This window comes from Pundamilia nyererei, unplaced genomic scaffold, assembly GCF_000239375.1.
Source record: "Pundamilia nyererei isolate P.nyererei 1_Seehausen unplaced genomic scaffold, PunNye1.0 scaffold00059, whole genome shotgun sequence".
Classification (NCBI taxonomy): Eukaryota; Metazoa; Chordata; class Actinopteri; order Cichliformes; family Cichlidae; genus Pundamilia; species Pundamilia nyererei.
Window position 1 is genome coordinate 2,598,270 of NW_005187460.1, and position 24,227 is coordinate 2,622,496.

Here is a 24,227-nt window from a genome sequence, read left to right on the forward strand (position 1 = left end):
ACTGTGGATACTTCACTACACATCCAAATCCAGTAGCTCATCTGCTCCCCAGTTATTCACTCAGCCAGAATTTAATGACTTGATCCAAAATTAGATTTGGACTTGCCAAAGGAAGCAGTTGAACTACTTGGGTCTCAAAAAACCTCCAGGCTCCAGGAAACAAATTTTATTTTTATTAGACATTGTGAGAGGGATTGTATTCCATTACTGGAAATTGATCATTTTGAATTATGTTGATGTTGAAGGTCTTTATGAGTACAATGCTGACACTGAAAGCTCAGAAAGCTAAAAGGTGTACATGATTTGATGTTTTTACTGTTTTGTTTTTTTAAACTCAGGATTCACTGAATTAGGTAAAATCAACCATTTGCTATTAATGAAAATTACTGACAGCTCACTGTTTGAGTTAATTCTTTGTACCTTTGTTGATGGTAGATTCTATGTCTATGATTACACATTAAAGGATCATAAAAGTAGTGCAGGCCCCACATCTTTGTCATACCTGCAGGTTTGTCTTGTGTTATTTCTGATGGTTAATTCAGAAATTAGGCAAAAACAGGTGAACCTTTCCAGTGGTAGTAGTATAAGCACAGCAACCCAAAATAATATTTACATCTTCTGTACTTTAAGGCCATCAAATCATTCATACCCTGAACACTACATGAAGCATCTTAGAAAGGTAACATCAGGTACTTCTGGCTTTTGTTTCCAACCTTTGAGATACACTATGGACAAAGGTCGTGGGGCACCTACATGTTATTGCTAGTCATGGAAACTCATGCCATTAAGTTCCTGGCACACAGTTTTTGTGCTGATAATAATGCCAAAGGAGGTTCAGAGTTAATAGTTTCTGTTGCTAAGTCAGACAACACCAGCTGCCTGAAGCAACAGCAGGTGAAACTGTTAAACTTACAGTTTGTAGACAAATATGACAGACCTTACAAAACTGTGGCATGCAGCACACTCAAAACACACAAAATATCAGTATAAAAACAATAGAATTTAATGTGCAAGTCATTAACTTCACTTTGACACCCCTGAAAAAGTTATTACACAAGCATTTTGCAGCCTGACTTCCAAACTCCTAATTTGACTCTATAAAGAGGAGGATTACAAAAACCCCACTGTATCCAGACGTCACTCTGAACACCCTTTGGAGGAGCCCACTCTTAATGAGTCAGCTCAATAGTCTTGATTGACAAAAGAGAAGCAGTCTAGCAGCAGCATTAACTGGAATCAAGCACATTTAGCATAGTCAATTTTAAAACATCTGTACACATACAGCACAGTGATATTAAAAAGGGGGAAAAAAAGGCACAACGGCCACATCAAGTGATTTATCATCAATGATCCAAATTCTGAACTGGTCTGTACAAAAATATACATACAGTATCTGTGCAGAGAACAGGCTCACCAAGACGTACACAACATTGCACAATAAAACTACCCAAGTGTTCAACAACATCTGGACCCGTTTCCCCACACTGGAGACCAGATAAACCTTTTTGGACATGCCGTAATAAAATTAAAAGCTTTCTTCACTCAGTTCGGCTACAATAGAACATCCAACACCTGCTGGATTTCTCAGGGTGGCTCGTGGACAGTCTCGTGCTGGGGATCATTTTAATGCAGGTTAGCAGAAGGCACTTAATGCAGGATGCAGCGGCCGCGTCTGGCGGTGAATCCCAGGCGCTGCAGGCCTGGTCCTCACCGACTCACAGCACAGCCACAACCAGGAGTCCAACCTTTCCTTTTGTCTCCCTCACACTTTAAGGCAATGCTCCCATCTGAGCTGGATCCACCTGGCTCTAGTCTAGTTCACACTGGTTTGTTGTCCAGTATAGGAGGATTTGTCAGTGGGGTCACCTCAGGCTGATTGGATTCTCTTTGCCTGAGAGTTGATTCTGAGGTCTGACTGTGCGAGTCAGTCTGTGTGGACGGTGCTGGCTCTGCCGGCTGCACTGTCTGAACCGGGATATGTGACAATACGGGCTCCGGTGCTGATGAGGGCACTGATTCAGCAGCTGCTGTGTGACACACCTGCTCCGGCAGTGACGAATGTGTAGACTCCTGGGGTGGTGAGGAAGCTGTGGATGTGTGTGTTGGCAGGTGTTGAGTGCATGGCTCATTATGTCTTTGCGGCCCATGGTGAGCTAACTGGGCCTGTGTCTTAGCAAGCTGTTCTGCAGAGCAGTAGTAAGGCAGGAATGGTCTCTCAGGCGCGCAGGTCCGCATGGCCAGGTAGGTGTGCATCAGTAGGTGGGGAAAGCGGGAGGTGAAATAGGAGACAAAGTCATCGGGGATGGAGCCCAGAGTCTCCTGGACCTCAGCGGGTAACTCTCGATAATGGTGTTTCTGTTGAAGTAAGGTCAGCCATGAATGTGACTGTAGCAAAACAGGCTCACTTTAGCACAAAGCTGTTTGTTATAAAGGAAACTTTTACCTTGTTTCTCATTGCACGCATGAGGTCTCTGACTGACCCGCCCTTATAGGAGCGAAACTTCCTCAGATCTGCCACATAAGGAAAACTCAGAGCTCAGGCATCGATCATAAAAATGAATTCTAAACACAGAATCAGTACAAAGGAAGTCCTGAAACTAGTGAAGCTGTAGCTTGAACTGAGCATGGTTCCAAGTGTCTCTTGTATTTAAAAACATGTAGAAAGGTATGTGTACCATTTCATCTTTATTAAATGTGAATCCTTTATGTTATCTACATCATCTCTGGATTAATCATTAATATCTGTTCCAAATGTTTTATAAGTAAATAAAAATGAGCGCAGAGTCCATGAAGAATCTGTTGTTGTGATACTGGGTCAAATGGCGCTGTTGACAGGAAGTAGCATGCTTAATTAACCACATGCTCAAATGTTTTCTGGCAGCAGGATGCTGCATGCAACTGAACATACAGTGAGGCACTTAAACAAGCTGTAAGATGAACTAGTACAAGTGTCACTGTGTAACGTGTAATACTGTCAAGTCTAATTTCACACAACAAACAAGAAGAACGTTTTACAAAAAGAGGCTTCAGGAGTTTGTGCACAGTCAGTCTCATACCGGTCTGTAGTGGCACTGTGATGTGCTCTCTCCAGTCACCCTTGACAACAGCCCTCCCCCCTCTCTCCAGCTGTCTCACAATTGGTCCGTCCAGCGGTTCCTTTTCTATCCTGTCACTCACATCCTGAAAACGACCAAAAACAAAAAAAACATCCGGTGAATATAATATGGCAGGCAGTCTGGAGTGTTGTTCTCAGTGACAATATTATTGTATTATTTAAATAAAAAAATGTATTGTAGAAGTTAATATCCCAGTAATCAAAAGCACTTGTTTTTAAATGAATACAGAAGATTATTATTAAAAAGGGAAGCTGAACATACTCTACACCAGGGGTGTCAAACTCAATTGCACAGGGGGCCAAACCTCAAGGCACACTTTAGGTCGCCAGACAAGATAAACATTTATTGAACACACTAAAACAATGTTGTTGTTGTTTTTTAAACATAAATATGAATAAAAACAGACCGGTATATAATTCCAGAATAAACTTTAACTTTAAATATTTTTATAAAAATATATCCTGTCAAAATTATGCAAGCTAGAAATATGAACATGCTGCCAAAACCAGAAAAAATAAATGAAAACCTACACAAGGTTCGAGCCACATGTAGACGGAGCTGGGCATTGCTTCAGGAATGGAATTAATAAACCCTGTGGGTCATACTTTCCCTCGAGTGTCCCATTAGAATGCAGCTCCATCTGAATCTACACAGGTGCAGTTTCAACTGTAAATTCTCTTTTTGTGCTTCAAAGTCACCAAAGCGCCGTGCGCTCAGTTTATCAGCAAAGTGCGCATTTGGGAACACTGTTGAACTGACTTGGTTCAACATTACTTGGCAACAGGGAAAGTGAGGCAAGTTGCACTGGTGCATTTGTGACAGCTTCACCGCATCATACATGCCATGTCCATGAACTGATAGATTTCCTTGCTGAGCTCCAAAACTATTGAGAATTTTCCCCCAACTCAGCCAACGGACCTCTGTATGATAAGGAATGTCAGCAAACTCTGAATCTATTTCCTACATAAAAGACTGAAATTGATGGTGATTTAAACCTTTAGATTGGATCAAATTTACGGTTTGCATCACGGTGATCATTACATGCTCCATTTTAGGACTTTACCACACAGCCTTTCCTGGTGCGTGATGCAGTGATATGCTGTTAATTCACCGGTACAGTTCTCCTGCATCTGTACTCGCATCCTGCTGACTAGTCTGCTTTTTTCACCGCACAACACCGGCGCTCCATCTTTTGTAAGTCCAACACGTTTGTCTCAGGGCAGTTTTGTGTCGGTTACACTCTGACATACGTCTCTGCTCAGGCTCACATTTGCCAAAATCTGCGTTTTGTCTGGACACAAGACGTCGCACACCTTCATCATGCAGCTCTTCAGAGTGGTACCGCGCTGATTTGGCTTTTTCCTCTGCTACAATAAAACTTGCTTTCACAACAGCTTCACTTTGTGATTTTGCTCTGGTGACAAACGTCTGCTGAAATGTCAGATTCTTCTTTAGCTCTTCTACTTTCTGTAGTTTCTGCATTTAGGTTTTTCAGCTTATCCTGATGTTTTGTCTCGTAGTGCCGTCTTAAATTAAATTTCTTAATTACAGCCACATTAGCTCCACTAATAAGACACACGGGTTTACCGGCAATGTCTGTAAACATATATTCAGCCTGAAAGGCTCCGTTTTCAGAATCAACTTTTCTCTCCACCATTGTGAGCGGCTAGCTTCACAATAACAGAAGTTTGACTTGATTGACGCGGGAATGTTCCCAGCTAGCCTAGCGTTCAGCAAGGAGGCTGCAGCGCTGCATTATGGGATCTGCAGTTTGGGTGTTATTAGCGCCTTATATCACTGGGCCATGCATAACAATAATAATAAATCTACCGTATTTCCCGGACTACAAAGCGCACCTGACTAAAAGCCGCAGGGTTCAAAGCTTGTGCAAAAAGTAGCGGCTTATAGCCCGACAATTACGGTATATAAAATGATCTCGCGGGCCGGATATAAATGTCCGCCAGGCCAGATGTGGCCCACGGGCCTCGAGTTTGACACATGTGCTCTACACCATTTAGAACATTTTAAGGAAGTTCAGGGTCTATACACAGACTAGTCTGCAGTACCACTGTATACTGGCAAGGTTTACACCACATCAGGAACAGTGTCAGAGGAGTCGTTTTTACAGCATGCAGTGAAATTTACCAGGTAGGGTAAAAACAAGAGTAACCTGAAAGAACTGCAGCTCCTTCTCCAGACTCCAGAAGAAAGGGTGCTTAAGAACGCTTTCAGCCGAAGGCCTCCGGTGGGGATCCATGCTCAGCATCTGCTCTATTAGATCTCTGGCTACAATGTCACCTGGCAAGACATAAACATAGCAGTTCTGACAATGTGCCACACCTCTTAACACATACAATTACAAAGACACACACACAAAAAACAAAACAACAACAACTCTTTTCAAAGACACTTTATGTGGCTTAAATATTGCATCTTTTGCTCCTCTTTCTAACTTTCTGTTTTGTCCAAAATCTGAATATGAATCTCCTTAAACGTGTATTTCTTTTTACTTTCAGTGATGTTTCGGCTATGTTGTCAAGTTTGTATCTGTTTGTTTTTTCTCGTCTGAATGAACCAGTTCTTGTCTGCGGGTCTGAAGTCGATTGGGATGTGCTGTTTAAAGAAACCTTTCCATGACTGAGAGGACTATGTGGACACACTGGGAAAATCTTCAAAGGTTTAAATTAATTTGCCTTAAAATGAGAAACCCCAAAGTCCTCAAACAACACAATCATCTGACTTAACCTGCATTACTTTTACCAAAACCAGAAGCTGAATCCTCACCATGTTTGTCATTCTGCAGATGGTCCAGGCTGTACGAGCCCAGTAGGATGTTTGCTTGCCTCTGCAGTGATTTGCCAAAAGGGTGGCTTCCCTGGGACACAACGTAGTAGAAGACACAACCAGCAGAGAAGATATCAACTGCGCAGGTCTACAAGGGACAGAGAGGAAGAAAAGAGGGGGTCACAGCTGTGTATATAACGAAACAGAACCATAACCACCAACATCATCATCATCATCATCAAGGTTTCTTCTGTTTACACAAATTATCCAGCATGTAGGCTAACACCAATTTAAAAGCATTGTTGCAACATATATATTAGTATTATTGTTATTGATCCTGGATTGGGCTCTGCAATCCTTTGAAAATTTTTCACCTTACTCTCAAAAGCATCCACTTCAAATATCAAGTATTAGCTAAACTTGCATCGGTTGGAAGTTTTATTTCCTCAATAGAAACAGTAAGAGTTGACCATGCAGTAATAATTACAGAGCTGCAGAACTACACCAACTCACCGGGTTGTCTTTGCAGTCCTCGCTGAGGACCTCTGGAGCGATCCAGCCTTCAGTGCCGGGCACCCCAGACCTCCTACTGAAACTGTGGCGGCCCACTGCGAGCTTCTTACACAGGCCGAAGTCTGAAATCATGGCGCGGACCCGACCGTGTGCATTGGGCATGGACACTAGAATATTGTGAGGTTTCAGGTCTCTGTGGACTGAAGAAAAAATACGAGGACAAAAAGAAAAAGACAGAAAGAGTTGTTTAGGCACACAAAAAACTTAATGACAATGAAAACAGGAACACTATTTTGTATTCAGTGATGGATACCAATGTTGAGGGAGTGCAGATGGGCCAGTCCAGACATGGTCTGCTGGAGAAGCATAACAGGCTCAAGTCCATGACGATTGAAATCCTTTCGTTCCACATACTAGAGAGATGAAGGACAGCCATTAGCACAATCAGAGACTTATAAGAGTTTTGTGAAAAGTTGACACTTTCTTGCGACATTATTTTTAACATAGGAAGTCCTTTATTGTACTTGTTGTGAGAAAGTGACAATGAAAACCATCCTGTGCTAGTCTTAAATTCAGACAACTACATGCAAATGACACAGGAATAAGGCACTTTTAAGGAAACCTAAATCAGCTTTTCAGTACTCCCAAAAAAGTCAGTGATTACCTCCTGAAGGGAGGCAGCGCACAGCTCAATGGCGATGTACTGGAACTGACGGTCCCTCTCCGTGCAGAAGTAGCGGATGACGTTTGGATGCTCATCAGACTCCCTCAGCAGCTGAACTTCTCGGTCTGCAAAGCTGAAGCACTCTGGGAGAATCCTCTTCACTGCAACTGGACGGTTGTCAAACTGACCCCTAGTGGAGAAATGGTAAAAATACAACATTGGTCATCAGCATTTTACAGTTTAAAAAACCACCACTGTGAATAACCACTAGCTGGTTAACTTACTTGTACACAATAGTCCCCTCAGCACCATGTCCCAGGACCTCTTTGGGATGGAAAGTTATGTTCCCCACTCTGACAACACTGGAGTCTGCCTCTGATAATACAAATGTTGGTCAGTGAAAGCTACATTAAACCATTAAAGTGCTGAACAAGCCTAAAGAGTGTGGCTGCAATTTTTCCAGTCGTTACCTCCATCTTCGTGCTCATTGGCTGAGCTCCCCAGCTCAGACACAGACAAGTTGGAGTGGTTGGAGGCACGAGGGGTGACATTGGGGCTGCTGTGGTCTGAGCATTCAGAGCGAGTGCGTGCCACCTCCAGGTAGTCGCTCTCTAGAGTCAAACCCATGCCTACTTCTGCAGGTGGAAAAGGCTGCTGCCTCTGCAGCATCTCCAACCTCTCCTCCATCTGTCTCTGGAACTCCTGGTGCTGCAGCTGCTGCTGCTTGTGCATACTCTGTTAGAAGACAAATAATGTGTTAATGTCAACTGATTGGTAGCTGTGAGTGATGTGAACACAGCAGTTAAGTGTAAATGTGTGTTGTCACCTAGCAACTATTTTAGGTGACAATAACTGTTCATTCTGGTTTTGAACCAATGGTGAAAAGCAATTTAGTAGCAATCTAGAGATTAACAAATTCTCTAAAATCATCTATAATATTTCTCAGAAATTAATGTTTGAAAAGCCAGTGCACAATTTTAGAAGTTCTGAGAGATGCAAAAGCTAAAATTAAATCTTTAAAAGTGTGATCATAACCAAAAAACAAACTGATCAGGCTCCATTTCCTCTATTCTATAACCTCATTTTATATAAAATCGTTAACAGTAGCTCCACTTGAACTAGTTAGAAATGGGAAATATTAATTATGTATTACCATAATTTATTAAAAACTAATACAATGCTTTATCGCTAATCAACTTGAAACACTTTAGGTTTTTCTTCCTACTTCTTTCATAATAGTTTTTTTAAACCTCACAGTTAAACTTAAATGATCAACAGCTCAATGGAAGGCTGTAACTGACTTACTTTGGGGTATGTAATCACAAAGGCAACCCAGCCAGCCAGGAGGAATGTGGAGAAGATGATGGTAGCCATGTCTTTAAGCATCGAATCCACCGGGGCCTCTGGGCGCACAGCGCGGCCACCAGTCCCAGGTTCTTGGATAGACGTCTCAGGGACAGCTGAAGGGGGCCCATCATCCATACCGCTGTCATTAACCTTCTACATGAAGGCAAAGAGACACAAAAATTAGGAAAAAGGCAGAAAAGCAAGAGTACATTTATTAAAATTCTGCATAAAACCTTAAAATAACTAATGGGTGACACACTGACAAACCTCCTCTACTTTCTTGTCAGTCGTTGGTGGGATGACGTTAGCTTGATGGCGTGGGAAGCTGTCGGGGAATTTTTCAAGAATCTTAGTGTGAGCTTCTGGAGGCGTCTCATGATGACCTGATAAACAAAGAACATTTTTAAAATATCACTACTGTCATCATTATCATTAGGAAACTCATGAACATTCACCTAGAAACCAGTTTCAACTGTTATAATTTTCTGCCTGTGTTCCAATGCAAAGAAAAGCCTATAGTGGGTCCACAATGTATCCAGCAGAGGGCAGTGTCGGCTCAAAATCTTCACTGATAGAACACGGGATCATTTAAGGTCCTGAACTGTGTGAAACCTGTGTGCAAAACCCACCAGCTTACACGCCTTAGCACATAAACAAAAGGTGTGATACCTGCTTCCTGATTGCATCAAGAAAATAAAATAAAACAAGCTAGTAGGTTAGACCTAATATTACTGTCTGGTTTCTATACTGGCGTAGTACCTATAAGAAGCAGGTAGTTCCTCATAAAGTTGACCTGGTTCCGCTCACGGAGCGCAGCGTTGAACTTCACGCTGGTGCTGGGTGTGATGACACACTCCTTGTCTTCTTCTGACTCCTGGCTATCCGGGCCCTCCAGCATGGGGAATGTGCTGCCACGAGGCTAAACATACACAAACACAAATACAAACATTTAAGTGAGTCAGAGTAATCAAGCAGATTCCTTATGGGCTTCTTGTGTAAGCCCAAGAGTACAGTAATGTTACGGAGTCAAGGCCTGTGAGTCAAAATGACCTGAGCTGAGGCAAGCTAAGACAAAACATGGGCATGATGTACCCACACAAGCTTTTTAACATTCCTTCCAAAAAACCACTCACTACAATGAAGACAGATTAAAAAACCCTGACACAGAGAGATTACCTGTTAGGATAGTTGACTGATGTTTTGCTCTGTCATGCACAACTTATGTTTTACTGAAATGAACACAGAAATGCAGCCATCACTCACCACCACAGTGACTCCATCGTGCACCAAGGAGGGAGAAGCATACAGGCTGGTCGAGTATTTGCCCACATACAAAGTAGCCCTGGAAAACAAATAGAGTCAAAATAAAGCAACCTAACAACAGAATCTACACACCATGAAAAATTTAAAACCACTTCCAAAAAATAAAAAAAAAACAAGTTCCCTGAAATCACCTCTCTATACAGGCGAAACTTTCACAGAGGATCTAGGTACTGAAACCCGTTGAATGTTTTTCATCAGCAGGTGTTGATGCAAGACGTAAAAATATACAAGAGTGCGAAACAAGAGCTGAAACTAGAGGCTTATAATACACAATTGGCCTTTAGGTTAGCGAGGAGGCTTCTGGTATAACCCTGGGCTTTTAGGGATTTGGAGGCGGGTCACTTGTTTCTTTGGTACGTTAGTTACTCTGCAGATTTAACCGGCTCTGGAGCAAGTTGTGTTTAAGCTAAAAGAACAGTGCATGTAAAATCATTGCCAAACAATTAGTTATCTTTAAAAAAAAAAAAAAAGTAGAAAATAGAACATCATGGTCTAAACCAGGGATGTCAAACTCATTTTACATCAAAGGCCACATACAGAACACTTTGATCTTAAGTGAGCCGGGTCAGTGAAACTCCCCTTTATGTCAGTGTAAAGACGTTACACAACCTGTTAATGCACCAAAGTACTTGAGACAGTGAGACAGTAAACAAGCCTGCATACTATTTGAATTATATTTTTGTATTTCTACTTTACTTGCCCCTAAATGTTTAACATGAGTTTAACAACAGCAGGGTTGCAGCAGAAAGAATGAAGCTGAAACTATCTAGATCTACTTTTGTCTTAATGATGTCACACTGATACGGCAGTTATTTGTGAACTGCTCATTTTTCAGATGATTTGTTTTTCTCGTGAATAATGTTCAGCTCAGCCGTTGCAACAGGTTATCTGGGACCAACACTGATACTATGTGGACGTGCTCGCAGCTAGATTTGGAAAACCTGGGTTGACCTCCAGAGTTGATAACCACCGTTGTGTGATTGCCATTTTGCTTTTGGTAAATGATGATGTAAATGGTCTGCACTTTTAGTCTAACAAAGCGCCATAAAAGTCGTTTTAACTACAAATTACATTTACATGCTGGTAACAAATCAGGGCAAGCTGAAGATCCAACACCCAGTTCTTTGATTAGTGGACAGTTGCACTTCTGGGTATGTTTAAATTGCTTCATAGTACAGGCCTCGGGCCTTCTGGCAGCCACTTAGATATTGCATGTCTCGACTCAAACAGTACGCAATCAAAGGCTGGATTAATAAAAGTATATTTTGATTCCACCCTCTTAGTGTGATTCACACAAAATGCTGAAACATGCCTGAGAGAACTCTTAGCCAATGCTTGTTTCCAGAAACTGAATGAATCAGTTTGGCTCTAACAATATTCAGAAAGAAACAATTCTGACCTCCAGGAAGCAGCATGCAATATCCACTTTAGCAGTGAAGCATACAAAAGCATAATTTACATGAATTTGTTCTTGGGCTTCTTCTCCTTAGGAAATGGGTATTTCCACTGCGTGATGCGGCCGACCTCTCCAGACATGAAAGTGAGGTAACGTAGGGTCTCCACGGCCACGTTAGTATGGGCCACTTTGCGGAGGCCCTCGCGCTGCCAGATATACATGGCCACCACCGGAGAGTTATAGTTCTGGACCCACTGGACATCTCCAGAGTCGCTGTCCACGGTCACCACAAGGCCGTCGCCATTGGACACAAAATGAGCCATCTCTGAGGAAGACAAAAAAAAAGAAAAAAGCAGATGTGTTATAGTCAGTCTGTTGGAAACTAAAGCTATAAAACACACAAACGTTCCAAGGATCTTACTGTATTTGGTGTCATCGTCAGGGAGGGTGGAGGCGTAGTCGGAGTAGGTGGCATTCCAGCGCAGCTCTCTGCTCTTGGTGTCATACATGGTGATGGTATACTCTAACGGAGAAATGAACAGCAGGGATATGTTCACAAAAGAAAGACATTTTTGTGCTTATACAAATCAAAAAGAAAATATTCACAAATCAAATATGCTAAGCTGCCTGCTGTGATGACCACTTTTGACAGGGATGCAGTTTAAAGTATTTTTACAGATTTCTTAAGTAACCTACTAAAAGCCTTTTTTTAACCAATTTCAGGTGGTAAGAAAGATGTCAAGCGGTGTTCAACTTCCTCTGCAACAATGGGAATGTAAAGAAAGAAAATTCAGCTTATATGCTGTGTTTACAAATTAAGTTTTGACTTCACACCATGTTCAGGATTAATGGCGGTTATCAAAATCGCACACACTGAGATGCCTAGATGTTCTCCAGGTTTAGCTAGAGGTGGTGACTGGGGGGAGGGAGGTGTGGGCTTCTCTGCTTAGGTTGCTACCCCCACAACCAAGTCCTAGATAAGTAGGAGATGATGGATGGGTGGATGAGATTTGCAGGACTCTAGTTCCATGTCTGCAGTTATAGTTAGAGCTAAAGCTTTCATGCTCCTGCAAATGTGCCCGTCTGTGTATAAAATTCAGATGGAGGGGAGAGAGGGGGTTTTCACACACCCCCAGACGTACTAATTTGCACTCCTCCAGCTTGGATTGGGGTGGAATAGAGCAGGGAGAAACAGCAGAGCTCACCAGGAATGGGAGAACTGCATGAAAAGCATAGACAGTGACTGCAGTGACACTTTTCATTGTTATTAACACTGTTTCACATCAGCTTTTTTTATGTTGTAACTTTACTCTTCTCAGCCTGCTGGCTCACAGACCAACAACAGTACAAGCAAAGAGTGGCCCACAGACAGGTTGTACTACATATTTTGCGCACTGCACCCATCTCACAACAGAGCTCACTGTCGGCAGACAAGCACTAAAATGCCTACCTCTGCTGGACCATAACATCCTGTTTAACCCAGACATTAAAGTCTGCAAGGGCAGATCAGGGGATGGCACTCTTTCAGGCGAGGTTGGAGATTGGATGAGTAAGAGGCAAACAATGGTTTGCAAACCGTCTGGGCTTACCAGAGTATGCAAGACAAATAAACTTAGTTGATTAAAATCAACAACTGAACAGGATGAACCACAGAGACTATTGTTGTGTCAGTTAACCGTGTTGCTGGGTTGGTTTTGCTTTTACCTGTGCGTCCCAGATAGAGAAGAGATGAAGAGGGGCAGAACATCTCAGCAAAGGATGAGGTCAGGGTTTGCTGTTTCTCACCAGTCAACAGATCCACCACATACCACAAGTCCTGCTTTTTACCTGTGTGAGAGCACATAACACAATTACTTACCAAGATTTCAACATTCAAACTGCTCCTTGCAAAAGCGATTTCATAATCACGTCCTACAAACCTGTTGTTGCATTTCATATTTACATATTCATAGGCGGGGTTTTATGTATCCAATCGTGACACTTTAATTCTCACTATTGCTTTATTTCACTACCACTGTGTGTGTCCGTCCTCAAAGAGGGCACCTTCTCATGAGGCTTTTCCAATTTTACTTCCTACTCTTCGTTTTGTCACACGGAAACAAAAGGTGTAGCAGGAGAGAGTGCAAAACATCTAACGTATATTTGCCTCATGTAAAGAAAACTGTCCAAGGAAAACAATATGGATTTAAAGATTGACAGAAATGGGTGTTACCCATTCTGTAATTCAATAAGCAGCTTACGGACTCCTTGCCTCGCCTACTTTGTCAATGCAGGGTGTAGAAGCAATGCCAGTCATTGCTAGTTATAGATCAATACAAAAGCCATAATACAGAAAATGGCTTGATTGATTGACAGAAAGCAGACAAAGAGGGACGGTTGTTTGGCCCTGATAACTGCAAAATCTACTTTGCAAAAAATTCATACATGAACAAATTTAAGTAGTGAGAATTTGTAACACTCATCAGCTCCAATATGCTTTTTCTGGCTGCAGTGTCAGTTAAATGAAAGCAAATACTTCACTGATAATGACCACAGGGAGGCAAATGGCAGCCGCTTCTCTTTTAACAATGACACATAGTAACCACAGCAGATTACCTTTTCTGTGCTAACTGTTGCAAATTCAAAAGAGCAGAGGCAACGACAGCAGGCTGAGTGGAAAAGAAAACCACTGTGATATGAGGCCAGAACGTCACCAGCTCAGCTAGACAAGGTGATACACAGGACATGGACTGCACACAGCCACGAGAATAAAACACTGAGCTTAATCAAAAGTGTCCTAATCATTTTATTTATGAATGCACCTTACCCATGTAAAGGACTCCATCAGAACTGCGACAGGGAGAAGCTTGGACCAACTCAGGGATGGTGAAGGGTAATTTCTGTTTAAGGAAAATGAACGAACATTAGAAAACAATATTAATCTGCAATCCTAAAATAATATATGGAATCTATGCATCCCCACAACTGCAAGTTAAAATGAGAGAGTATTACTTTTAGATACTTTTTCCCCTGAACAGAGAAGTGAGAAGTAAAGAGGGGGGGGGCAAGATTATAGTGTGTGATAAGTTTGTTTCCTCTTACTGTGAGGCCTTCGTTGTTCTTCCCGCCTAGAGAGTACAGGCTGCCATCATTTGGGTCAGGCAGAAAGGCCGGCCTGGTGCAAAGAAGAAAAACGGCATCAGGATCATGGCTCAAGATGAGCTCAACAGATTGCCACGATTATTTGCATCCATCTTTTGACAGTTAAACACAATACACAAGGATGCGTGTGAACACAAAGATACTTACTCTGCTACATGCGTGGGGACCTGAAGAACTGGATCTGTGAAGCGAGACCAGAAGATGCTAGTCAGGAGTGACAAGAATATCAACCAACAATGAAAAGCACTGCCAGGAGCGGTTGAGTAAGAGGATGACATGAGCACTGATGACATTAAAATCGCAGAGGACACACAGTCCAAATGAACATGGATTCCCCCGTGGCAAACATCAAAGGCAAACAGTCATGTCAACAAACAGCTTTCAGTGAATAAATCAGACAAATAAACACCAACTGTTAAGGCACAAAATGTGAATTTATTGGAAATAATTACAACTGTGATAATTTCCTCAGCTCATCCTGCAAACAGAATCTTTTTTTTACTCCTGCCCTGCTAAGGAAACAGGCATTAAGAAGCTTTCAGGGCATTTCCCACCTGAAATTCTGCCAGTTTAGTAAATATTTCAAGCTCTTTGTATTACTACTAATGCAATCATTTGGACTATCTGGTGGAAAGCTGTTTAGTAGAGGTGAAAATTAGTTTCATATGAACATGAAACAGAAGCATTCGTATCATTTAATCTGACAAAAACACAAATTGATGGTTCATTTTCAAAGAAACATTACTGCTGTCATCATTTCAGTCACTTTCTCATCACATCTTATTTTCCTTCCATGTCACACAAACAAACAAGCAGTTCCCTAAAAGAAGGGAAAATCCCTTTTAAAAAAAGAGAAAACACTAATACGGCCAGCCACTACAACGACTTTTAAAATACCAGTGTGCTTCCTTGACACACGACAGTCAAAATGTGAAGCCTCCATCTAAACAGGTTAAACACACACCTCCCTTACACTGTGAACATACAGGGTGTGGAACAGGTGGAGTTGATCTCTGTGGAAGCACCCAAAGGGGTCAACAATAGCAGGGTGTAAGCACAGATTATATGGAGGTGCTAAAGAACAGTACGAGCATTCATTCAATGTGGTTACAGAGGGTGTGGAGAAAACAATTTATTTTTCTGTGCTACATACAAGGATGTTACCCCCTGACCGGCTTTAATACAAGTATATGTTTACAAAGCCAACACGGAGTAATAAGCAAACAGTAAGGGGACATGTGCACGTGCAAGCATGTGGCTTGACTTGTACTGCCTTGGTGTAGATAAAAGACTCCTGCCTCCTTTTCGTTATGCAGGATTATAGTTGCCTGACAGACGCACAACAACAGGTGTGTGCAAAGCCTGGAACAAAACTGGTTACATTTATATTCAGTAGTTGTTCCAGAAAAACAGATGATGCGGAGGAGGCAGCTTCTGCCTCTCATTATTAATGATTGGGGTAGCTGACGGACTTACAGGCCCACATCTCTACTTTTACCAATCTTAAAAATGTCAGAAAAGTATCAGAAATGTATGTAGAAAACAGGGAAACTTTCTCACGTATTATGTCTCTTGAATGTTTTCCAATTATCCCTTCGTGTATCTTATCTACTACAACTCCCAAACATACAGTTCCTACATTAACATGGTAATCACTGCACACGGTGCATGTGCAGTACGGCAACGTTGCTTACCCCGGCCCACTCCGACCTTGATTACAGGCTATATTTTCCCCTCTCTCAGTTAATAATTAACCAGTTTTCATGCATAATGGAGCCTTTCAAAAGACTCTCTTCAAGTAGGGACTGAAAATAGGATTCAAGCCTAGAAAACACCACCTGTCAATAACTATTCTGACAATATAATTCATAGGTATAGATGTCTTTTAACTGCTTTTAGTTTGTTCACATGGTTCCAGTCATTACCAGTATAAATAAGCCCTAGACAGCATTACACCATTTTAATAAATTGGGTTTAAATATTGCCTAATATTCAATGTGATGTTACAATTAAATCCTAGTGTTAATATGTTGACAAAGTGCACAACCTTGCATTCATAAAAGAAGGAAAGAAAACACATAAGGAGTACTGCAAATCAACAGGCCAGTTTAACAAGGAAGCCAAGTATTATCTATGAAGTGTGCAATTCATGGATATTGTGTTTTTTGTCCCATCTTCCTCCCCCCACCCTCAAGCAGTCCTGGCAGATTGCTGCCTATCCCTGTGGTTTCTTCCTGCTAAAAGGGGTTTTTCCTTCCCACTGTTGCCAAGTGTTGGCATAAAAGGTGGTCATTTGATTGGCTCTCCAATATTACAGTCTTTTACCCTACAATATTTAAGCGCCTTGAGGCGACTGCTGTTGTGATTCGCTATATAAATAAAATAAAATAAAACTGAAACAAAATGACAAGAATAGTTGTCTGTAGCTCATTCTTTTTAAATTATTTTATCAAGTTTACGTCTTATTGTTGTTTTCTAAAACAGCTTACATGACATAAATAAAATGAGCTTGAGGCACCTCTCTGACACTTTCTTTATTCTTTTTCAAAAGCAGCAGGATACATTGTTTTTCCTGTGGCTGCTTGGAAAAAAAAACAAAAAACCCAGGGCTTTAATGGGGCTGAACAGAGAAAAATACAAACAAAGACCTAAACCTGACTCCAGTCCTCTCCTCTTACCTTCTTTTAGAGTCCATTTAATAGAGCCTGATTTCTTGCTAACAGCATGCAGGTTTCCATCCAGGGTGGACACAAAGAGCAGGCTTTCAGGAAGCGACACTGTGCTGCCACTGCAAAGCCCCTACAAAGAGCACAAACACAAACAGCTCTTAATACAACAAGTTATGTATGGTTGATGCAAATAAAAATTATCACATTTGCAAAGTTAAAAAAAATAAAATAAAATAATCATAATCCGACACTAGGAAAGAACTGCAATCTCATTTGCAGTCAGACACTGGTTATCTGCACAGACGGCTGAAGCAAACGTTAGGAAAATGTTGAAATTGTTTACACTGCAAGACGAAGGCATCAGACGGAAGAAAATGTTACACCTTCAAAAAGATGCTTTCATCATCACCCTGCAATAACTAGCCTTTGCTAGAACTTGCATGGCAGTCATTTGCCCCAGGGAGTTTGCCACCCTTATAAAAATCAATGAACTTCAAATCAATACAGCAGAAGACGCAATAAGAAAGAAGCTGACAGGGTGGATGACAGGGGGAAGGTTACTGGATAAGCCCTTATGGCTTTTTCATGCATTTACATTGGTCCCACATGGAGCCAAGGAAACTTTGCAAGCCAGTTTCACAAGCATGTGGGCTGTGGGCTACAACGGTTTGTGCTGTTGGTCCGTCAGCCAGTCGCAAAGGTAAAACATACAAACAGCTAAAGAGAAAACGGGTGTTACAAATAATAGAAAGTTTGTTCTGCACCCAATGCCTGTGTTTTTAATACAGTTTTTGATTTATTTTTTTTATGGTTGTGGTGCGTTCCAAGAAAAAGTCTGAAGTCAGAATTTCCGAGTTCCCAGTCAAAGTTTGAATCTAGAAAGCCCCCTGAACTGATTTTCCGCTTGGAAAGTCGAAGAAGCCCCCAGAAACCCTGAGCTAACAATCCAACATGGCAACCCTGAACTTAAAACTGTAAAACTTTAAATCAGCACTGTTCTGTATTTGTGACTCATTACATAAGCCATATACAGAGCACTGGCCAGGCTGTAGTGGTGTTTCAGCGCAACAGGACAAGGATTATACTGTATTGCGATCAATACCTGAATACCTTTGCCTTGATAAAAAAAAAAAAAGCCTACAAGAAATCATGTTTTTGCTTTCCCCACACTGTCTGGAATGCACTAACCCATGAGTGCAGTCATTCCCAAGTTCTGAGATAACCGGAACGTAGCATTATTCACGACGAACCCCAAGGCCGCTGGCTTTTCTGTTCCAGCCAACTTTTTAACCAATCAGCATTGGGCCTACCACAGGATGCGCCATGAGTTTTTGAATGCAAACACAGTACAGCAATCTTACTCTTAATGCCCAATCAAGTCTTTAAGAGTGGCAGCAACACTTTTCTGGAACCAATTCACAGATTTCATAATTCATCAAGGACAGAATGATAGAATATCTTAACAAAAAAAAAACCAAATAAATAAAAACATTTTTCTTGCCATTCAATCTTCACCACCACAGCCAAAGTTACTTAGTGAAAAGGTTATCAAACTGGGCCTTTGGCTGAGTTAATCTACTGTCGTGCTGCCACGAAGTATGCAACTCGACTTTAGACTACATTTTGTCTGCTTTGCATGAGAAATGAAAACGGACCATTTGTCTAGAAATGATGAGGTTTGAAGCTTGTCTACTTGTCTACTGATTGTGGAAGCTGAAGTGCTCGTCAGCCAGACAAAAACTGCCAGAACTTATCAGTCAGAGCTGTGTGTGGGCTGGTGAGTCAGTTAGGGTGGAATATTACTTTATAGTACTATTTAAAAACACAAAATGTCTGATGTCAAACATACAGACCCCTGTCTTTCTGTCGAACTGATCTCCCAGTGCTGTATTGTGCACACTACAGGATGCAGTACCAGAGGTCAGTGCCCACTGGCTGAGGAGGCGGAGAAAGATGGTGACTGTAAGTGGTCGGGCTGTGTGCACTCAGAAAGCTGTGGCTGGAGAGAGCTGCATGTCACACTGACACTGATGATGTGTCAGAGTCTGCAGCAGCATTGAGGGTCATCGCTGCCTGATATCATACAGAACTGTTAACTCACCACCTATGCAGCTTTTTTTAAATCTGTATAACCTCTATCAGGAGCAGCTCAGCTTTTCTTTGAGGTTTTTTTTCTAAATAAACGTTATATACCATAATCCCAGATAAAATGAAAGCTAGAGGTAAGCCAAGCCTCCAAGAGCACAAAGGGAATCGTAAATTGACTTCAGGGATTTTTTTGGTCACTCTACTTGAAAACAGATTTCGCAATGGATTAACTCAGAAGAGTGCTTCAACATCCCGCTGCACAGATGACTAGTAGGCTGACGAGCCATACGGGCACCTAATCCTTTCACAAACTTTTTCTCCTACTCAGAAATATGTGGCACAAGAACAGACATGGGTTCAGCACATGAAAGAAATAGCCAGTATACAAGGAGGAGATAAACCAGTACATACAAAGAGAAAATAAAGAGAAAGTAAAATGAAAGACTGCACAGGGAAAACAACTGAACCCACAAAACCCATAACAGTGGCAAAGCAATCCAGCCCCATGACTTGGCTTATGCCAGAATTAACAACACTGTGGGTGAAGAAGAGTGCTCCAGTCACCCACTAAGGAATGCTAGAAACTCCACTCTTGATAACCAAGTCGTGGGCATCTTTCAGTTTCTGGCAGGAAAAAACTCCAGTGGACGTGCTTGCCTCCCCACAGAAAAATGCACAAACCCAACCTGATCAGTCCTTCTACCGTGATAATTTGATGAGATAGATAAATAAATGAATAAATAAATATATATAAACAGCAGTGTATCCAACAGTTTATTTAACAGTTAACACCTCTGTATTGGTCTGTAATTACATCTCTAAAACCACTACTTGATTATGACACCGTTTTCAGCTTTCCGTGTGCTTCAAATATTATCAATACAGTTAAACAGCTAATAACAATGTTACTCAAGACTTACTTTAACTGAAATTATTGCAACATAGAAATGAGAGAAGGACTGACTGTTATATACTGTAAAACGACTGGCAAAGCTGGGAAATGCAGAGGAAACAGCAGATGCTACTCTGGCAGATTACGGGCTGTGGTGTCAGCACTATAAGGCAGTCAGATACAATAGCAGGTCATTACACAGCAATGCATAGTGCAATTTCTGGGTGGTTGAATGTCAGGTTGCTTTGGATTAGTACAGGATCTGACAGACTCGAGGCTGAGAGGGGGTCACCAGATCAACCTAGAGTCTTAACACTTTTCTGTTAATGACGACTACCATAAATATTCTTCAACCCAGGTTTCAAGTGTTGTCTTCGTGTACCAGCACTCAATTAAATTACTTCTACATTTCACAAAGATTACCATCTGGCACAGACAAGAGGCTCTCCCTAGTGAAAGGGGAGAAACAAAGGAGTGTATTTCCCCACTTTTAAGAGTGAATAGAAAACGTAATACAGGCTACACTAGTGGGAAAGCACCAAATTACAGTTAAACTCCAAATTTTACCATGTTAAAACGCTCACTTCTTTCTTCCTGTGAGTCATTCTGCTCAAAAAATGGGAAGACACTAGCATGCTTTAATAGTCTGGGCAGAAACCAAGGCCAAACAAACCCTGAAAGTTTCACACTATCTACATAAAGAAACTGTGTCCTTCTACATTTGCCTACAAAACCCCTGCTGTAGTCTCACCTATCCTATACAAGCATTTGTGTCAACAATGTGCATCTGTGACAGTTCCCACTGGGTGCCGAACTCATGAGAAAAATCATAACTAATCCAGTTTTAGGCCCCCTGTAACCTTTACCAGCACTCTTGGTTTTGCAAACAAATAACTCTCCAAACATCTGCTAGCCTCCTAGTCTTGGACGCACACTGATATTCATCAGCTGGTGGATACAGTATTCAGCTTCAGGGACATCTGCTAGACAGCATCTGGCTGCTAGCCATGATTGAGCATGCAAGTTATAAAGCGCTGTATAAGTTAATGGTGAAATATTGGTGCACTCCCTCTCATTTCCTCATTCTTTTTTCTAAAAGAGAAATGTGAAGTTATTGCACAAGAGTGTTACATAATACTACAAGACTGAGGTGAAACCAAAACGATTGGCTTATTCTAAAGATCTTCTTTTCCTTCTGCAATGAGACCCAGCATGGCTTAAAGACACACAGACTACAATGCTTATGGTATCCCTGTTAGCAGTCACTGAAGTGTCACGGTGCTTCACAGCCTGTTGCTTGCCAGACCAACCTGAACACGGGACTGGCTGTAACTGGCAGCTTTCCAGCTGAGTGTAAACAAAGCACTTTGATAGCACGTTACATGCATCACAACCCTCCATGTCTGATAAGATGCTGGAGTACATCACCAACCAACAGACAGGGGTTAAAACAGTTTGTTTTTGTTCTCATATTCTTTCTGCCAACCAAAGTACAGTACAACAAGAGGTTAGGAACAGACTGGGTTATACTGATAACTATTTCACCTCTCTGTTTGGGTTGATACACACCTCAAATACCTGGCGTATTAAGAGAAAGCATGGCCTGTTCGTTTTAGCGTCATCATGCTCATAATTTAGAGCAGCAGACCATGGAGAGACTATAAAAACATGTGTGCAGATGTAGTCATGTGTTTGGCTGTCTGAGTACAGGCTACTGCGACAGACAAGTATTTTCCTTTATTATCTGACCTCTCAGGCGATTATGTGATTACAGAGAAGCGCATTAAGGAGCCAAAGAACAATAAAGACTTTATAAAGCAGGGTTGATAAAGACAGTGAAGTATAACAGAAAATTATTTCGCTTCTTTCCCCCTTAAGTAAAAACCCTGAGAGAAGCTGTGCTGTGAAGCATGGGCTTTTGGATCACATACATAAGAGGGATGAGGGTTCTGTGAATATAAATTTTAGAAAATAAATAATAATAGAAGAGGAATAATAACATTTGTGAATGGCATTAAGAGTTCACCAGTCAAAAACTACCTCCGCGTGGTAATTAACTTCTTGCTAAATTACCTCTGCCAGTCCTACCGATTAGCTTGTCTGCAGCAATAAGCTGTGTTTGCAGCTTGCTTTTGTGCAGGAAGCAAAAAAAAAAAAAAAAAAAACCAACAACACAGGAACCAAGAAAAGAACATACTACATCTGATAAAATGACAAAAAAGGCTCTACAATGAAAATCACCCGACTACAGTCGCATGGGTGACAAAACATCAGACGTTAGTATTTTAGGATTAAGGACAGCCTGGTAATATCTCTAGACATAAAGGTTCTCCTCTGGAGCGGTGTAACAAAGACAGGTCTAAGAAGGTTTGAAGGACCTATGCTCCCCCATACGTTTGCTGCAAAGTGGAATATGTCACATGTTGGCCCACGATTAGGCACGCTCAGTCAAAGTGGAGTCAATCCACTCCTGTGATAAGACAGAGTAAGCTCGCAGCCTTTTATCCATTTTCTTTTAAAAACAAACCTTAATCTTGTCTCCATACTGAAAAAATAAGGATGAAAATAAAATGCTGTTCTTGTGAGCAATGGGTAAACTACAACTGAGGACAAAAGTATTAAATATAGTGTTGTTATACACAGCCTGCAGAGTGTAAAGTGAGGCATTAGAAAAAACAAAAAGTGCATCTATAAACAAATATTATGTTTTGCTGAAACAGTTAGCAAGCTTTTAGTCAGAGACATCCTTCCCTCAATGGAAAAAAAAAATCAGCTGACCTTAAAAACAGTGACAAGGAAAGAGATATATTCTCTGAAAATATCCAATTTATATCTACCACTCAGACACATGTTAGTCAGAATCTATAGATAGCCTATCATCCATCACCCTCGCTACACCAACAGACCATCTTAACAGGCTAAGAGAGTAACCTGAGACATGATAGGGAATTATAAAGCTAGTTTAATCTCCTGTTTAGCTGAAGTGGTTTAGTATCTGGGAACTGAAGGGTCTCTGCCTCCAGCCTTTTACTGTGAGATCTGGCTCATTTACAGGATGTTAGCAATACAGGATAGGTGAGGATGGGATTGGTGTTTGTGGATAAGAGGGAGGGTCGCCATAGGGGTTTTGGTCAGAACTAAAAGAACGCCCAGATCCAATTACAGCTTTTCAAAGCTTTTGTGAGAACCATTTCTTTTGCAAAGAAGAAGTTATTTGATACCAATACATCACTAGCACACGTACTAATTCATACATAATCCATCTTTTGCGTGCAGTTACTGAGTGCAGGTGTTTCTGCATGATGGCTTAATTTATGCACAATGTTATCCTTAGAGCTTAAGAAAACCAACAACAGAGGGAGCACATTTTCTGTAGCCACCTCTCATTACCTTGAACTGAGCTTGCAATTGTAATATCTCATCAATGTCTCCAGCGTTTGGAGAATGTTTATTCAAGCCATCACATTGTGGTGTCTGGTTTGTCACCTCTGCAGCGATTACTGATGCTACTGATGTGGATGTGAAGGGACAGGATGTGTGCTGATGCTTGTAAAAGATACTGCGTATTAACTTATCACCAAGCCACAAAAACACTTAAAAATCCTGTTTTTGAAACAAGCAAACGAAGACGTCTAAACATGTAAATACAAAATTTCTCGTTTTCCGCAATAACTCAGATGTTTAACAAAAATGTTAATGTAAACATGTTTGCTTCTTTCGCTTGCGAAGCGGGTCTGAAGCGCTGAAAATGTAAACTTGGTGCCAGTAAAGTTCAATTTTAGAGCTTTTCAGCCAGGTAGCTAACATCTGTGTTAGCTCACTTCTGTAATGTTGGGGCAACACGAAGCACACAAACAGAGGCTTCAATGACACAACTTTAGCTCCCTGCGGTGACACCCGTGTAGTGAAAAATATCTGTCCACGTTTTGTTTATAACTGTAATTTTGCTGTTAGTGTCCTCCAAGTTTAGCTAGCTTAACCAGCTAGCTCTCTTACCTTTTGTGGGAGACCAGCGTAGCAAAGCAGGGCTAAAATGCACCACACCAGGGCCCGACTGCTCACTGTCCAGTCCATATTCTCTGGTCTCAAACCGGGATAGACAGCTGGGGAGGTCCGAGCGGCCGCAGACTACATAGAAACCGCTTTCTGGTTCGCAGACAGGTGTTATAAATAGTTTTGTAAATGTTGATACGTTAAAGGCATCGAGCCAGCCGCACTGGATGCGACGTTAAATGTGCTTCTTCCTGAAATGAAAACCGTGGGGGTTGGACTTTGGGATAGATATCCACACGAG

The 24,227-nt window shown here is 41.5% G+C and overlaps 1 protein-coding gene across 1 annotated transcript; it reads right to left on the bottom strand.

Moving 5' to 3' along the window:
* Positions 1–333: 333 nt before the first annotated feature.
* Positions 334–24,201, bottom strand: ern1 (endoplasmic reticulum to nucleus signaling 1). Its single transcript, XM_005734639.2, has 22 exons — positions 23,930–24,201; positions 16,963–17,083; positions 14,432–14,465; positions 14,225–14,297; positions 13,950–14,022; positions 12,848–12,970; positions 11,565–11,666; positions 11,207–11,468; positions 9,688–9,766; positions 9,184–9,343; positions 8,692–8,807; positions 8,383–8,577; positions 7,548–7,812; positions 7,362–7,452; positions 7,078–7,267; positions 6,727–6,826; positions 6,414–6,613; positions 5,901–6,048; positions 5,287–5,414; positions 3,057–3,180; positions 2,444–2,511; positions 334–2,355 (listed from the first exon to the last, which is right to left on the bottom strand). The coding sequence occupies exons 1-22, from the start codon at positions 24,005–24,007 to the stop codon at positions 1,819–1,821; spliced, it is 3,267 nt and encodes a 1,088-aa protein (XP_005734696.1). The 5' UTR covers positions 24,008–24,201; the 3' UTR covers positions 334–1,818.
* Between the last annotated feature and the right edge of the window lie 26 nt (positions 24,202–24,227).

What these genes read in the sequence shown, in the direction of transcription:
- ern1 (XM_005734639.2), bottom strand. Translation starts at nt 24,007, where the DNA reads ATGGACTGGACAGTGAGCAGTCGGGCCCTGGTGTGGTGCATTTTAGCC. An exon ending in GTCCCCACGCATGTAGCAGA is followed by an intron (nt 14,298 to 14,431) that starts GTAAGTATCTTT and finishes TCTTTGCACCAG; the next exon opens with GCCGGCCTTTCTGCCTGACC. An exon ending in GCGCTGCCTCCCTTCAGGAG is followed by an intron (nt 6,827 to 7,077) that starts GTAATCACTGAC and finishes TCATCTCTCTAG; the next exon opens with TATGTGGAACGAAAGGATTT.